Below are 16,751 nucleotides of genomic sequence, written 5' to 3'. Positions count from 1 at the left end.
CAGACTAAGCCCTACGAGGAGAGACTAGAGAAACTGGACCTGTTCAGCCTCCGCAAGAGAAGGTTGAGAGGTGACCTTGTGGCTGCCTATAAGTTCATCACGGGGGCACAGAAGGGAATTGGTGAGTATTTATTCACCAAGGCGCCCCCGGGGGTTACAAGAAATAATGGCCACAAGCTAGCAGAGAGCAGATTTAGATTGGACATTAGGAAGAACTTCTTCACAGTTCGAGTGGCCAGGGTCTGGAATGGGCTCCCAAGGGAGGTGGTGCTTTCCCCTACCCTGGGGGTCTTCAAGAGGAGGTTAGATGAGTATCTAGCTGGGGTCATCTAGACCCAGCAATCTTTCCAGCTTATGCAGGGGGTCGGACTCGATGATCTATTAAGGTCCCTTCTGACCCTAACATCTATGAATCTATGAATCTATGACATTAAAGCCTCAAAATTAGCAGTAACAAACTTAGGGGTAGCTGACAGTTTAAAAAATATATATATTTTCAAGTTGATGCTATCCCTTTAAAGCTAAAGTGTGTCACAAACCCATTCACAAGGGGCCCCCTGAATTTCTCCCCACTGTGTTGCCACTTGCACCAAGGAACAAACCGTAGCTGCCCTGAGATAACTCCTTATGTCAGCAAGCCTCATCTCCACAACCATTATACTGGACCCTACAGCTGCAGTAAAGGAATCTCTGCCAGCCTCAGGTGGTCACTCTGTTGGGTTGTGAAAGAAATTTTAGGTTCCCCTTTCCATAGAAAGGGCTAGTCCAGAATATCACTAACCCAGCAATCTCACTTTCCACAGACAAACAGTAAGGAGACAAAATAGCAAAAGGATTTATTACATGGAGGGTAAATATATATATCAGGTTGGCAAAATGGTTGATCCAGCTGCCAGCCAGACTCCATTTCCCAGATGCCCCTGCCCTCATGGCTTATGCTGGTCTCCATGGAGACCCCAGCTGCACCTGCAGGGGAAAGCTCAGGCTGGGGCAGCCATGGAGACCAGCCTCAGCTGCTTCTGCAGCACATGCAGTAGAACAGCGCAGTGGGCTGCTCCAGAGCTGCTAGGTACTTGGGACCGGGGCAGCTTGCTCCAGACCCAGGGAAGACCCACAATCTGTAGCCTGCATGCTCCAGGCAGGGGCAAGTAAGCAGGGGATCACGGTTCTGCCCTGGCTCCTTGCAGCAGTGACAGCCTGGTTTGGAGCCAGGACATAACTGCAATACCCTATTTGCGCACCCCTGCCTAGGGCATGCAGGCTACACATGGCAGCTCTGCCCTGGCTCTGGAGCAAGCTGCCCCAATCCTAAATTGCCAGCAGCTCTGAGCAATCCCCTGTACTACTCTGCCACATGCACTGCCAGCACAGCTGAAGCTAGTCTCCATTGCAACCCTAGACTGAGCTTTCCCACACAGGTGCAGCTGAGGTCTCCATGGAAACCAGTACAAGCCATACAGGCAGGGGTGGCTTGGAAATTGATTCCCCAGCCAACTGGATCCAGTCCATGGGCCAGACTTTGCCTGTCCTAGATCGATCGATCTGTGTGTGTGTGGAGAGTGAGAGAGAGAGAGAGAGAGAGAGGGATCTATCCATCTAAAATTTTAAAAAAGCAAAACTGACTGTCGGTTTGAAAACAGAAATAAACAGGCAAGAAAAAATTCTTACCCTTTCATCTCACTATACCCTTGCTCTCCCAAGAATCCCGACAGCGTTTTTAAGAGATCAGCCTTTCTTCTATTTCTACCAGCTCTGGCAGCTGGGGAGCCTGGACTCTCCCCGGACTTGTGATCATCCAAAGACAAAGCATACCCCAGATAGCTTCCTAAATCACTTCCAACCAGCCCCTCCCCCAGCATATTCATGAGTCACCAAAATCCTCAACAATGCCTTTGGGTGTAGGCTAATACCTCATTTGATTATCTTGCAGTTATATCATGAATTTAAAGCAGTACATTTATATCAAATACATAATACATATAGATATGAAAATAACAACACTGAAGCCATGTTCACACTAGCTACAAATAGAGACTGAACAACATAAAAGTAATGTGGGAGAATATTCATGCATGCCATATGGTGAATCCCAAAGGCAACTTGGTTTTGGGGTGAATCTATGACAGTATGTAGAGTCCTTTTATTCATCTTAAGAGTACATCTGGCATAAAGTAATGGCAAATTAAAAGCTACTGAATGAAAAATTCTTTGAAAAAACTTTATGGGGGGAGGCAGGGGGAAGACCTCTTTCTTGGATAAGGAAAAGGAGCTTTGTCAGTAATTGAAAAAAAAAAAAAAATCAAAATCTTTTGAAAGCAACTGGAAGAGATTTGTAGAAGTGTCAAAATATTCCTCTGTCATACCAAAGCCTCTCTCTATGCCTTGAATTTGCTATACTTGTCAAGACTCACACAGCCTCTCTTGGCAGCATAGAACAGTGGTGCTCAACTTTTTTCCCCAGCAGGCCAAATGGGCAGTGCCTGGTCCAAGCATAGGCCAGATGGTGGTTCTGATCTGGTGCCTGGGGCCAGTGTGGTGGCCATCAACTGGCCATGATGGGACTGGGGAGAAGTCCAGTTCCAAAGGTGGTGGGGGTGGGGAAGAGGGCTTCTCCTGGCTCCTCAGAGGGGGAAGAGGCCTTAACAACCCAGCGCCATGGGAGAAAGTGTGGCCTGGCCCCAAACTTGCCCTGCAGAGGGATGGCCTGTCCCCACTGGGTGCGTGGGACTTGGGGTTTGGAAATTTGGCAGGAGGGAGGGGGGCTGTATTAAATGGACACCACTCCCTTGCTGCCAAACTTCCAGACCCATGGAGAGCCCCACAAAGCAGATGCAATGGCTCTGTGGGTTGCATTTTGCCCATGGGCCAAAAGTTGAGCGCCCCTGGCACATAACATCATCAACCTGATGAAGATATATCCCTTGTTCAGAGCTAGAACAGCATGTATACAGACAACTGAGAAAGAGACTGGATCATTACCAGGCCTTACATTAGATACTGCAGAATATGAACCAAGTTGGGGCAAAAAAGATGAGCTTTCAAGAACTGTTCTTGAAAGTGCTACTGCTGCTACACTAGCTAAATCTGCTGCCATTGTACCTACATTTCTTGTCTTGATTTTGGTACCCAGCTGCAAAAGACCAACAGTCAAAGAAAATTTTTAATCAGATTTTATCATAGAGATAAATCTGTGAGATTTCAGATTTAAATTTCAGGAGGTCTGCTTTAACAAGAATAGTAAACTTTAGCAAAAGTCTCTAAGCTGTACTCCTTCCATGCAACTTTGCAAAAAGAAATGCCAAAACTCACAAACAAATTATATAATAGTAAGTTTCTCTTTTACTAGGCGTTTGAACTTCAAAGAGATACAAAAGACTAGTGTAAAACAAGCATGTACACCCATTTGAGACACAGTTACGTGGGTCTCCTTAACGGTTCAATATTTTTGGTTTATTCTGAAGATTATAAGCAGGACAAATAATCAAAGGTGCACAACCTCCTTGCAGACCAAATGTCATGTGAATTTCTAGATGGGTCTTTAAGGTGGTCTGGGGATCACTGTGAATCTAAGCTGCACTCTGGTAAATGAACTTCATAATTGGTTGGTCTTGATCTATCCTAATATATCTGTACCAAGAAATCCACCAAAACAGTGCAGAAAGAGGCTATTGCTAGGTTCACCTGCAAATAAACTCACTGCTAATCTTGCTTTGCCACTTTATATGGTACAACTAATAAAGACTGGGAATAAAAAGTATATTAACCAACCATTTTTAACCTCTTAGCATCTAAGTTTTTTACTCACCATACAATAAAAAAGTATAACACTTCTGTACATCCACAGGTTTATAAAAACATGGTAATTCAAAGTGACAGTAATGAAACAGTAATGCAGAAACAGAAGGATTTTGGTTTGCTTTTTCTTCTCTAAATGCAATGGTTTACATTTTATAGGGTGTTATATTGTCATTCATTTTGCAAGACCTGCACACCATCTGCTTTCAGAAGCACCTCAATTCAAGTTAACTAAAAGCTGAGGATGTTAACAAAACTGAGGTCAAGCCAACATTACAAAGTCTTGCCAACATAGCTATGTTGATAGGGGTGTGAAGAGATCACATCACATAATTGATATAGTTATGACAGCAACTTCTGTCAGCATAGCTGTACCTACCTCAAAAGAGGGTTTCTTTTGACCTGGCTTATGTCATTCAGGGAAGGTGGTATAATTAAGCCAACACAAAGCCTCCTCTATCAGCATATGTTGTCCTTTTAATGGGGGCTGGGGAAGGGGGAGAAAGAGTCAACAACTCTAGTAGCAAAGGCTCCAAGCGGTAGACTAGCAAAGAGTTTAAGAAATGATTGTTTTTTTGCTCCCTTCAGCCTTTCATTTGCCACTACAATAAAATTTCCTTCACTTCAAACAGTTTTCATTGTGAATGCCCATCATGCTGATATCTTAGGCAGGGGGTAAACATCCAGAACAGACAGTGTTATGAAGGAGATGGGAAGATAGCAGTGACTTCATGTTTGCAAAACAAAATATAGCAAATTTTGCACATCCTTCAGTGAAACTACCATTTTGAGCGGGGAGAGGGTAGATCTAAAAACCCACAAGGGAATGACTGCAGATCTAAAATGCAGTTCTTACAAAATGCATTCCCATTACCTTATTAAAAGCATCATTCAACACATACTGGGACTGGTTCCTTCCAGCTGTTCTGCCCCTCCCCTCCACGATGCAGTCGGATCATCTGGCTGTTACTTGTTCAGCTCTTGGGTCTCTCTGACAGTCTTCCTCTAGAAGTCCCCAGAAGTGATGAAATGAGTAGATTCAGCCTGTCTTGTCCTCTAGTATGTAGTGCCCTGGCCAACCTTGTCAGGTTTTTCTTTAATGGTATATACACAATGCAGTGACTCGGGAGGTAGCATCTCTCCCAAGCATATGGTTTAGCTCCTCAAGAAACTGCAGATTCTTTTCCCTCATTGCATTCCCTGATTGGGTCCTGACTGCATCCCCTTCCTTTCATTTGGACAAATAGCCACTATGCTGCAATGTATATACACCTCCACCAGAGGGCAAGGAAGTGAAGGCCTCAGCATGAGCCATAAAGATGAATAAGACATGATTGTCTCCCACCTCTTCTGAATTCCCCGGAAGATAGACTCCAAGGCAACTAATCTTGGCCACATCTCAGCATTTAAACTGTGAAGTGATAAGCAGGCAGGATGACCCAGAGCAGTGGAGGGCACAGCTGTTCCAGCTAGCCAGCAAACTATGTGGGATAATGGCAGGAAGTCCTGACAGATGCACTATGTTTGCTACTAGTTGGCAGTGAATCCACAGCTTCTCTGTAGCCTGTAAGCTTATCCTGTATTTAACCATATGCTTATAATACAGAGGCTGCCACTGCTTTATGAATGGCAGAAGCAGTGAAGCAACCTGGCCTCTTGTATAGGCACATGTCTGCCAAACAAAAACGGTTTCCTAACACCAAAGCTACCCCAGCTCACCTGAATAACAGCTCTGCCCTCTGAGCAGCGTCCACACTGGGGACTGTCTACACCTTAGCCAAGATCACTATAAACAGAACTTTGTAGAGTAGTCCAAGCATAAGAAAACCCACATCTAAAGTGGTGTTGATAACAAATGTTCAAAGGCAAAACATCTGTTCGTAGATGCATGGCACAGACTTGAAGTACAAACAAGCCCTAAGGCATCTGTATATCAATTGCTTAATGCATAGGTGTGCAATAAAAATGTGGACATCACATCACAGGGCATCTGACTTAATATCCACTGAGATGAATAAGGGACTGTTTGTCTCAGAACCTTATTTCTAGGTTATGCAAACTTATATTTGAACCTGGATTTCTGAGGAGCTCTCAACCATATTGCACTTGTATAAGTTTAGATTTCAAAAAAACTAAAACAAGAAACAGAAAATGGCATACCATATCAACACCGAGTATCTCAGTCCAGAATCTGGTCTCAGATCCTGGTGAATTTTACAGATATATCCCACCAGTATCTCTTGCAAAAGAGTGCAAAGAAAGTACAGAATATAATACCAACAGCACTGTCTTAAAAAAAAAAAAAATCTATAATGAAAGCCAACATTCACTTTTCTTTGACCTATTAGTGTTGAGTAACAAAACAAGTATGATAAATGGATTGATTTTGTAATACTTGTCCAATGACTATAGTATATAAGTTTACAGTCTGATTATGAATTGCATTTCTGCACGATTCTACTTTTCTAAACGGTTGAAAAGGGATGATACAAATCCAAAGCATATTAAAGTTTTTTCCACTTAGTTCAGTAGATTTGGATCAGTCCCATAGTTCCTGAAATAAGGTTGATCACTATATTTAAATGGTTTCTAAAACATGATAACTATGCCCCCTGTTCACAATATAGATAATCTGCTAAAGCAGGTATATATATATAATTTTATGTTTTAAAATTAATTTAAAAATAGTTTACAATACACAAGCAAAAATAATTTGATTTTTAGGCAACACAACATTATATATCTTATATCCACATTTAAAAAAAATGGTCTTCAAGCAGTAAATTAAGAAGGTACACAAATGCAAAAATGGAAATGGCTGAACTCAAAATAATATATTAAATTTTCGATCAAAACCTTTGATGAACTCAAAATATTTCCAAGTATTCTACCCTAAGAGTTTTAAGCAAACCTTTACACCCAGCATTTCTGAGTTTGTTCCTGGTAACAGCCACCCTTTTTACAGATAAATGTCATCTTTGTTGCACTGAAAGACTTACAAATACTAATATGTACAAATAATCCATCCTATTCTTATGTTATTAAAAGAAATCAATATTTTAAAATGTATCAAGTAAAACTGTTACAATAAATTACAGACATGTTCAGTATTTAAAACCCCACACAGCTGAAATTTCAAATTAAATCTCTATTAAGCAGACCAATCACCACACCAGCAGGCAGCTTACTTATAGCAATTAAATATGTTTTTATTGGTGAGAAATACTGTTTACCTTTTGAACAACTTCCAGGCTGCCAAGTACAGCAAAATGAGAAAGAAGTGTATGAAGAGAGCTTGAAGCAGATTTGGATAAATCAGGGTGAATACGTCAATTATAAATCGGGGTACAGTTTAGAGCCCAAACCACAGACAATGGACTGTAAAAGGAAGATGTGGTGGCACAGGACAGAGCCTTTTGGAATTCATACAGAAAGCAAATGATAATGCTCAAAATGAGTAGCTGGCAAAGCTACACAAAAACCAAAAGAAAACAGCGAGCGTGTTATTAAGAAGGAAAGAGTAATGGTCTTGAAAACAATGGAAGGGACTGAGTTCCACTGGAAAACTATTTAGCACAGACCAGGTCTTGATTGGGAAAAGATTATGCAAGATCTTGGCCAGTACTTTCACTGAAGGTGGAAGCCAGTTTGGACCAGATACAGGATAGAACTGTAAAGGAAGACTTAGTTTGAACGTGAGAACAAAAGACCTGCTAGCAGTCAGTGGCAAAGACGCAGGTAAAAGTCTTTTCTGAGGCAAAAGAAACAGAGAACATGTCTTTACTTGGACAGGAATGTGCCAGGGGAGAATAAGGAGAAGATGAAATGAAAAGCTACTAGTCTTCCCAGCTAATTTTGTGTATCGGCATAAACCAGAACCAAGCGTATCTGCTGTTGGAAAATGAACAGAGCTGCCATAGGTAACTGTACAAAAGCAGAGAGAAAAGAATCTGCAGTCTCCACCCACTGTCAACCTGGGGCCAGAGAAAGTACACTTTAGTCCCTTTAATTAAATGAAAATCTGACTTTCAATTACTTTCATCAACCGGCTAGGGAACTGTGAAACCACTCAAGCCACTAAACTCCCTTCAGTTTTTTTCAGTAGTGACTGAACAGCTCTAACACTTCCTCTGCTCTCCTTCAAACGTTTTTTTAACCCATGGATATACTCAAACATTCCCTCCCATTTCCCTACGCCATGTGTCATTATTTCAGAAAAGAGGGCAAAGTTCCCCTCCAGTAAACTCAGTAGTAGTTGCTATTAGAGAAGAAAACAAAGCTTGCTCAGCTATCAGCCTCCTACATCAATGAGTTGCTTCTGCTACTCCAAGTCTCACTTCCAGTATAATTTCCCATTCTTCACTTGCCATGGGCAGATAACTACTGTCCTCTCCACTTGCACAAATTATCATAAATAGGGCTGGAAACAACCTCACAGAGGTCATCTGCTACTAAAGGAAGGATTCGCCTCTGACTAAACCATCCCAGGCAAGTATCTATCTACTCTGCTTGAAAATTTCCAGGGATGGAGACTCCACAACATCTTTAGGCAGCCTGTTCTAATGGTTAAGCACCTTCATATGTCAGAAGTTGCAACAGACATGAAGATTAGGAAGAAGTTTGAGGCCACTGCTCCTAATCCTGTCCCCTATGGCTTTAAAAAAAACAGTTCGTCTCCCTCCTCTTTACAAATCACACTTTACATGGTCAAATTTCTCTGGTTTACTATTACGAGAAGGATAAGCAGCAGATTATGTTCTCCAATGATGAAATAGAGGTCTTAGCTCCAAAGAGAGAGTCTTTATTATTGATAGTAAGGAAACTATGGGTACTACTCTTGTGCTCATGATCTTACCAAGAGTGGGCATTAACGCATAAGCAGGGATCCTAGTTTTCTCCGATTTGAAAAAATCCCTAATTTTCAGTTAAAGAGAGTAAACCCAAATCCTCTCAGACAAATGCAAATTTGGGGTTACGTTTTTGTTTTTTTTAACTGACAATTGGGGATTTTTTTTAAAAACTGGAGAAACCCAGGATCCCTGCTCATAAGTGACTCAGCTTTTGTAAGAGCGAGGGTTAAACAAAAAAAAATTCGCAGCAATGCTTCATCTTTAATACTCAATTGTGAAAGTGAAGAATGAAAAAAATAAAAGGTTTGGGAATAGAAAATGCAAGAAAATCAGAAAGTTTATTTAGCAGTTATGAAGGACACTGAACTGACAGTTCCAGATCCTGAAAGTTTCTACACAAGAATATATAGTGTCTATGGCTCTCTCACACGACCAAAAAAAGGTATCTGTGCCAAACCCATTCCCAGGAAGATTCTTGACTTGGACAAAATTCACCCTAGGAACTCTCTTGGATGGTAGAGAGATCTTTCCATGTATAAAGTCAGTTCTAAGTGAGGTGGAGAAATGTAAGGATGGAAGAGGTGGATTATGGCCTTGCTTTCTGCCCCTTCCAATGGCTAGCTTTCATAGGGTGCATTTACACGTGTACTTTACTGCAGAGTAGATTACTTAGTTCCACAGTAAAGCATCACCATCTACAGTAAACTAATTAACTCCACTGTAGGGCAGTACTGTCAGAGACAGTACTATCTTATGGCAAGGTACTTTACTATGCTGAAACATATGTGTAGATGGTGACCAAAGGCATAAATTGAACCGTCATCCCAGCCAGTCAGGGGCCTGCTTTGCCCTGGCTCAAATTGCTGCTGTCCCAGGCCCACACGTAGACACTGCGCCGGGAACAGTTGACTCTAGAGCAAACTGCTCCCAAGTTTATTGTGTTGCATTATTGCCTGTGTAGATGCACCCACAGACTTGAAACAGAGCACTACTAACCATTGCCTGCTGCTGCACAAGATTCTCAATGGCATTTGAACAACTCACCTTATAAATGAAATTCATCTTAGCCTTCCTTTAATCCTTGACATCTCTACTATGATTACAGGAATAATGTAGTATGGACAAAAAAAGATTAAAACACAGTTCAGGCTACTGGAAATAAACATGGTAGAAACAGACTTTCACCGACTACTAAACTGAACCAAAATACAAGATGTTGAAGTGAACTGCTTTGTATTACCAAATTTCCAAGGTTATATCAAGTATCCTATTAATTACTCTAGCGGAAATAGAATGAGCCAGTTAAGCAAAGGTTCTGATAAAGAACGACATCTTAAAATATATTAAAACAAAAAATGGCCATGTTGATCATATAAACAGGAAATAACTCAAAACAAAATGAAATGTATTTTAGGTAAAATTCTGTTAGGTGCAGTAACAACAGAAAAGCAGCTTGAACCTACAGGTTTTGTAATAGTAAATGTTAGCAAAATGAATTTCTACCTGTAAAATACTATAAACAGCTTAACCAATCAAATGAAACAGATGATCCTAATAATCAATGTCTCAAGTTAAGCGCTGCCTTAAAAAATTGTTTAATCATCCCAATTAAATGCATCTTTCACCATAAAATAAGTGTTAAGGACAAATGCAATAAATTTGTTTCTAACAAAATCTCAACAATGCACCTTTGTCCTGCCCACTTAGAGTACTAATATCTTCACAGCATCAAGCTGCAAAAAGGCAGAACCCCAATGAAAAGACATACTTTGCAGATACTTAATGTCCAGCCATAACTTTTAAAAAAAAACTAACCTTACGTCCAAGGCCTTTGTAATTAGTAGGGCTTGGCTTCCTACACTGTTTAGTAGTTTTTAGACTGTAATCAGTCTAATCTAAACAAGAGGAAAAACACTTGGATAAAAATAAAAATTGAATGCTGAAAGCGGAAATGGCTTGAACAGATTTCTATACAATGGTCAGAATTTCCAACTATAAAGAACTGCCTAAAATGTACACAGAGGTCTTCCTAATTACTCCAGCTACACATAATCATCTTAAGAGGCACTCAGGAAAAACAGATTGACATCTTTGTGATGAGATCAATGTAGACCTCAACTCAATGTGTAGTTGCCATTAAATAAAATACCCAAGGTGTTGAGAAGAATCAGGAAAAGATTAAGAATAGGGAAAACACGCCAATACTTAGACAGTTTCGCCATACCTAGAATACTACGTGTAGTACTGGTCACTGCGGGGAAATCTATACAGCACTTTGATATACCATTGAAGAAATCATTCCTAACCGTATGCTCAGGCAGCAGTGGCTGCTCTCAGGAACACACCAAGCGTTTTACTTTACCAGTCTGCAAGCCTGAGCATAAGTGGGTTGGGCTTATTTCTCTGACAGCAGCGTCAACCTTACTCAGAACATGGTATAGACTGGTGGTGAGCAACCTTGACAGGTGTGCCTCACCTCTGAGTGTCACCCTGATCCCCACCCCATCAGGCATACCTGATGGAATCTGTGCCCCAGGGCACCAGAATGGTGCCAGGGGGGCCTTGAGTCTCCAGACACTCAGAGCAAAGTAGTGGCACAACACTGCTGAGAGAGCTGTCACCATCAAGAGCCAAGTTAACCTTTTCCTGGCCCTGAAAACAATGCAGTTTTTTATGGCAAATGAGGATCCAAAGCCCTTAATTTGCCAGCAGCTTCACAGCCATGAAGTCTTAACCTGGCTCTTGCCAGTGACACCTATTGTAGAAACATCCTAATACCTCTCCACTGCACAGCCCTGCCTCCATTCTACTGAGTGCCTGAGGCTCACATGTCACATAGTGGCTGCCTACAGCACATCACAAGTTCGAGGCCATAGAAGAAGTGATCATGGCAAGGCCCTGTCAGATTTCAATGCAATCTGGAAATTCTACTAAATACCTCGTCACAAGGACATGAAAAAGGAAGGAAGGTCACCCCAAGTAGGGCCAAATAAGGGCCAAACTGGGCAGCACCCTCAGGAAACAGATGATTCCATGTGGGATGAGGTGTCCCTGAGGGCAGGCTCTAGGACAGTGCCACCACATGGGATCCTAGTGTCATGATGGGGTTTGGGGCTGACAACAGCTTGTGGGGCAGTGATGTTGGAACCCCAGGTCTAAGCATAACTGGAACAGAGGGCTCAGCATGGGACAGTACTGGGGCACATAGGGCTGCACTGATGTGTTTCTGGGGACAAGGGACAATAATAAAAGCCAGCCTCACTCTCACTGGGTTCTTCAGACTCTGACTTTGCTGCTGAATTGAGGCTACCAGGCTGGGCTGGACCTGGGCAAAGGCATGATTAACAATTTTTGTGTACTCGGCAAAACACCCCCTGCATCGTGAGGTGCATGTGCAGGGTTGACAGGCGCCAAAGAGTGGGGAGAGGGTAGGAAGATTATCAGTCTTACCAGTACCAGGGAGACAAAGACCCATATGCTGCAGTTTGTATCCTGCACTGATATGTTCTTCCCTCCTTAGTGGGCCCATGGGCCACGCCCCCACTCCAACTAGGCACTGTGTATTGCTTTCTTCCCCCTCCCACCTCACTTCCTTCTTCTAGCCAGGCAGCGCAGAGCCATTCTCCCCCTCTGCCCTTCTCACCCTGTTCCAGCCAGGTAGCACAGCGCTGTTCTGGCTAGTGCCTCCAGCTGGGCTGTCTGCTGTGGAGCAACTGAGCAGGGGACAGGATAGGCTAAGCAGCACAGGCCTGGTGAGTCACAATATGCCCCTCCATCCCTAGACTCTGCCTCGCCCATCTCCCCTCCTCTCCACTTGCAACCCTGCCTCCAGCCCTCAAGTGACACGCAGTGGCTGTGGGTTTACCCTTCATGGTACAGACTTACACTGGGTCTCAAAACTTACATTGGAAAATTAGAAGAGATTCAAAGAAAAGGGGGAAATGATAAAATAGAACCATGTGAAAAACATCTTTTTTTTCATTTGAGACATAAAATGACATCATAGAAGTATATACAAGAATGAACAGGATAGAAGAATTTGTCCTCCCTCTCTTATAATATAAGAACAAGGTAATAGTCAATGAAACTGAAATGTGGCAGATTCAGAACAAACCACAGGAAATACTTGTCTTCACATAACATCTATACAAATTTTTGAACTCACTACTAAAGTGTTGTGGCAACCAAATGCTTAGCTATACTCAAGAAGGGACCTCAGATTTATGGGGATAACAAGAATATCTACAGTCAAGAAATTCTTGCCAACAAATCTTGGAAGAGATTAAATTTCAGGCTTCAGCGTATAAACCAGTCTCTAATAACCAGAGGTTGAGAAGGCTGGTCATACCTTTCTTCAGTTCTAGCACCACGGTCCATGTGACTATCTAGTCACAGTCCATGTTTCTCTCTCATCTATTAAGAAAGGGTTATATTTTTCACTGCTGTGGGGGGAAAGGTCGACTTAGGGTATGACCACATGCATTAAAAAAAGATTACAATTAAAAAAAAATTCATGATTTTTAAAGGAATTTCCTGATTCCTAGGTATAAAGAACAGATCTTAATTTGACAGGAAAAAAAACCAAAACATAGGTGACATTTAAAATGCAATGAGAACTATTAGTCTGACCATTTGTCTCAAATGGTGAGAATACTGAGTGAGATGTAGAAATGTAACCTAATACATCCCGAAAGAATGGAGGGGTTATCAGTATGTACTAGAAGCAAGCAATAAAAGAAAAAGGCATGTCTGAGAAAACTCAAATGATAGTAAGATCTTTAAGTATAAAAATATTGTTTTAATACTTTTCCCATTCCTTTGCTACTGCATGTTTATATATACATTTACACCACCATTTAAAAATTTCCATCAAAAGGAAACTGAATAATTACCTGAAAGTCATCATAAGGGAAAAGCAGCATCTCACGTAGAGCATCATTTATAATTTGTGTTTTCCTTTGGACGATGACATTTTCATAGTCTATTGGTTCAATTAGCTTTGGTTTTGCCTGGAAAAAGAAAACAAAAGAGACTCTTAAATGTACTGTAAAAATTGTAATTGTGCACTTACTTTTCAATATAAACAATGCCTTATAATAAAATTATCCAACACAAAATTGGGACTTCAGCTCTCACACAAGCCTGCAGCACTCATACATACAAATTCTAAATTCATATCATGCAATACAGCTCAAATACAGTAATGGGCGTTTACATATAAATATACCAATGGGTGCAAGTGGATGTGATATGCCCAGACAAAAAGCACTGGGGACAGAGAAGTCAGCCAGGAGCGGAGATTAGGGTAATACCCACTTAGTTTATATCTTCACTACAAAATTATCAATTACAATATCTTCACTGGGATCTCACCTAATGTTGCCCTTAAATTATTTCAGTCATCAGCACATCTGTTGGAGGCTTGTGTGTGTGGACAGCATAAGGTTAAGGGAAACATTAACATTAGGTAGCTGTCAGAGACCGGTACCCATATGAACCTGGATTTGGTTCAGCCCAGGCTGGTAGTTTTCTTACTTTGCAGTGGGCACAGGATAATCCATGCTTGTGCTGACCATCTTCCAGTGCCTGCCCACAAATTCCCATAGGGTTATTTTTCTTCCCTGCTACCTGTTTCCTTCTGCTGCACTAGAAACCATCTAACTTTAAATACTGGTTTGGTACATGGCCTATTACATTTCTACTGTGCTTCATATCACCATGTGGGAAAATCATCTTCCCTGTGCACTGTGCTACCAGATGGTCAAATGCTGGAACTGAGGTGGATTTCTGAACAAGGTAAATAATATTCACATTCAAAACACTTAGCCAGAAGTGGTTTATTTTAATGAGTCTGTAAACCAAAAGCATTTCTGTAAGGACAGACAAGTCTGCCCTCAATAAATGAGGAAAGAATTCATAGATCAGAGAAGCTAGAATACGTTACAAAAAGCCATGGTATATACCCCAGTAGTCTTAGGGGGTGTGTAGACAAAACACGGCGCATGTGTGCATGACACTAAAGCAGCTTAAATGCTTTTGCACCATTTTAATGGTGTTGGTATTTTCATGTCTTGGCGGCATATTATGCATTAATTCCAGCCGCTGTAGCACACTTGGCAGCGTAATGTGCCTTAAATGACTTTGGGGCACAGCAAACTGTAACACCTCTGAGGAGTTTTAGTTTGCTGCTGTACAGCCGCAGAGCAAAGCACTGGGTTCTGTGCAGCTCAGGGGCTGTGCAGGCAGCCTGGCAACAGCCTGGGAAGACAGGCTCCACTGAAGAAAAACAAAACAAAACAAAACAAAAAACTGGCAAGTCTGATCTTTCCCCCCCTGCTCCCCTGGAGCACGCCTGCCTGCATGAGCCTCATGGGGACCTGGTCCTTCCCTCTGCGGCTTTGGTGCCCCCCGGGACTGCCCAAGCCAGGTACCTGCAAGTGGGTGCCATCACTGCCTCAGAGGGAAGCACCAGCCCCACATCAGCCCAGGGACCGCTCCACCTTCCAGTAGCTTGCCCTCCCCTCCCAGCCACCAGAGAGGCAGGTAAGACACAGGTGTACACAACACAGGGTACACTTCACCCTAAATTGAAGCACTGTTTTTAGAAACCCACTGCTTCAATTTAGGGCCCCCATTTAGTCTACACATGCCCCTAGTTTCTCACATAGGTAAATACTACATTTATGGAAGCAGGCACATATGTTTGGCATGGATTTGATTTTGCAGTGGGACATACCCCATACCTAAAGCTAACTTCTGCAGATCACCCACGCCAACTTCATGGCAAAGACAACCTTAAAAAAACCCAAAAAACAAAAAAAAACCTGTTTACTTTATGTTCGGTAGTAACCGAGTCATCAGGTTTGATCAAAGCAATGGTCACTAATACACCATAGTGATATTACAGTGTATCCAATGTAGAGATTCAATATTGAATGTTTCAGGTCCTTAAAGGTCACATTAAGTACTGTCATAACTTAAGAGTGTTTTTATTAGGTTTGTCTGTACTGAGAAACTGACTCATGTAACAGAATAATAATTCCATTACAGCTATGCAGATATAATACTCTCCCATATAGACACTATATTTCAGAATAAAAATCAAATCAAATCACTTACTTTGGGGGGTGGGGGGAGAGAGAGAGAGAGAGAGAGAGAGAATATTTTCTAGCTATAATTATACCAGTTAATTTCCTTTTGTAGAAAAATCCCAAATTTCTCTACAACTGTCCGAATGCTTCAAAACAAAGATTTTTTGGAACTTTGAAGATTCAAACCTAAATTCAAGGCTCTCCTGCATCCAATTCCTAGAAGCAGCATCATATTTTTACATTTTTGTTAAATGCTACACTGTTTAAATCTATCTTGCCCAAAGGATGATAAGCAGCATGTTGATTTATAATTTATAATTGTGAAGAACTTTCTATACAACTAGCAAGCCTAAAAATACTTAATGTAATTTCAAATTATACAGAAAAATGTAAAATATAGATAGTTTTACAATGTTTTTGCTGTGGTGAAAATTGAAATACCACAGTATTGTAACATGCAAACAATGGACACCTGAATGAAGAGTCAGGAAGACATTTCTATACCACTGCAGAGAGCAAGCAGATTTTGGTACTTTGCTAATCAAGATCTGCACATTACCTTCACTAGAATCAGTTAGTAATCTGTGAGAAAGAATATTCCACACTTATAAGCAGGGAAGAATCTCACATTATAGTAGAGCTAACTGTATAAGATCTATATTCCTTATTTTCCCGTGTTTAATAATCTTTTAAAATTCTGCTAAACTAGGGTTACTATATTTCCAGTTTCAAAAAAGAGGACACCTGTTGGGGTGGGGGCAGGAAATATGACTGGGGGGGCAGTGATACAGCCATGCCCTGCCCCTGTCCCTCACTCCCAAGCCGCAGACCCCCAACCCTGCTGCTGTCCCTCATTCCTGACCCACAGTACCCCACCCCTCAGACCATGCTGCAGCCCCCTCCTCCCCCATCCCTGCTGATACCCCTCACTCCCAACCTGTGGCCCCTTTGCACTGCCTGTGCCCTGTGCTCCAGACCCACATTTCCCCCCTTCATTCCCAAGCCATAGCCCCCC

At 41.8% G+C, this 16,751-nt stretch overlaps 1 protein-coding gene across 6 annotated transcripts in view; it reads right to left on the bottom strand.

The window, feature by feature from the left end:
* The window catches only part of DOCK9 (dedicator of cytokinesis 9), a 189,806-nt gene that overhangs the window by 156,823 nt on the left and 16,232 nt on the right, over positions 1-16,751 (bottom strand). For all 6 annotated transcript variants that reach the window (XM_025208610.1, XM_025208614.1, XM_025208611.1 and 3 more), the window contains exon 2: positions 13,538-13,654. In XM_025208610.1, the coding sequence (XP_025064395.1) occupies positions 13,538-13,654 (117 nt within the window). The remainder of the gene's footprint in view (positions 1-13,537; positions 13,655-16,751) is intronic.

The sequence above is a fragment of the Alligator sinensis genome, unplaced genomic scaffold (genome assembly GCF_000455745.1).
Source record: "Alligator sinensis unplaced genomic scaffold, ASM45574v1 scaffold744_1, whole genome shotgun sequence".
Taxonomy (NCBI): domain Eukaryota; kingdom Metazoa; phylum Chordata; order Crocodylia; family Alligatoridae; genus Alligator; species Alligator sinensis.
The sequence above is the reverse complement of the archived record's forward strand: the minus strand, read 5'-3'. Positions and strand labels throughout refer to the sequence as shown.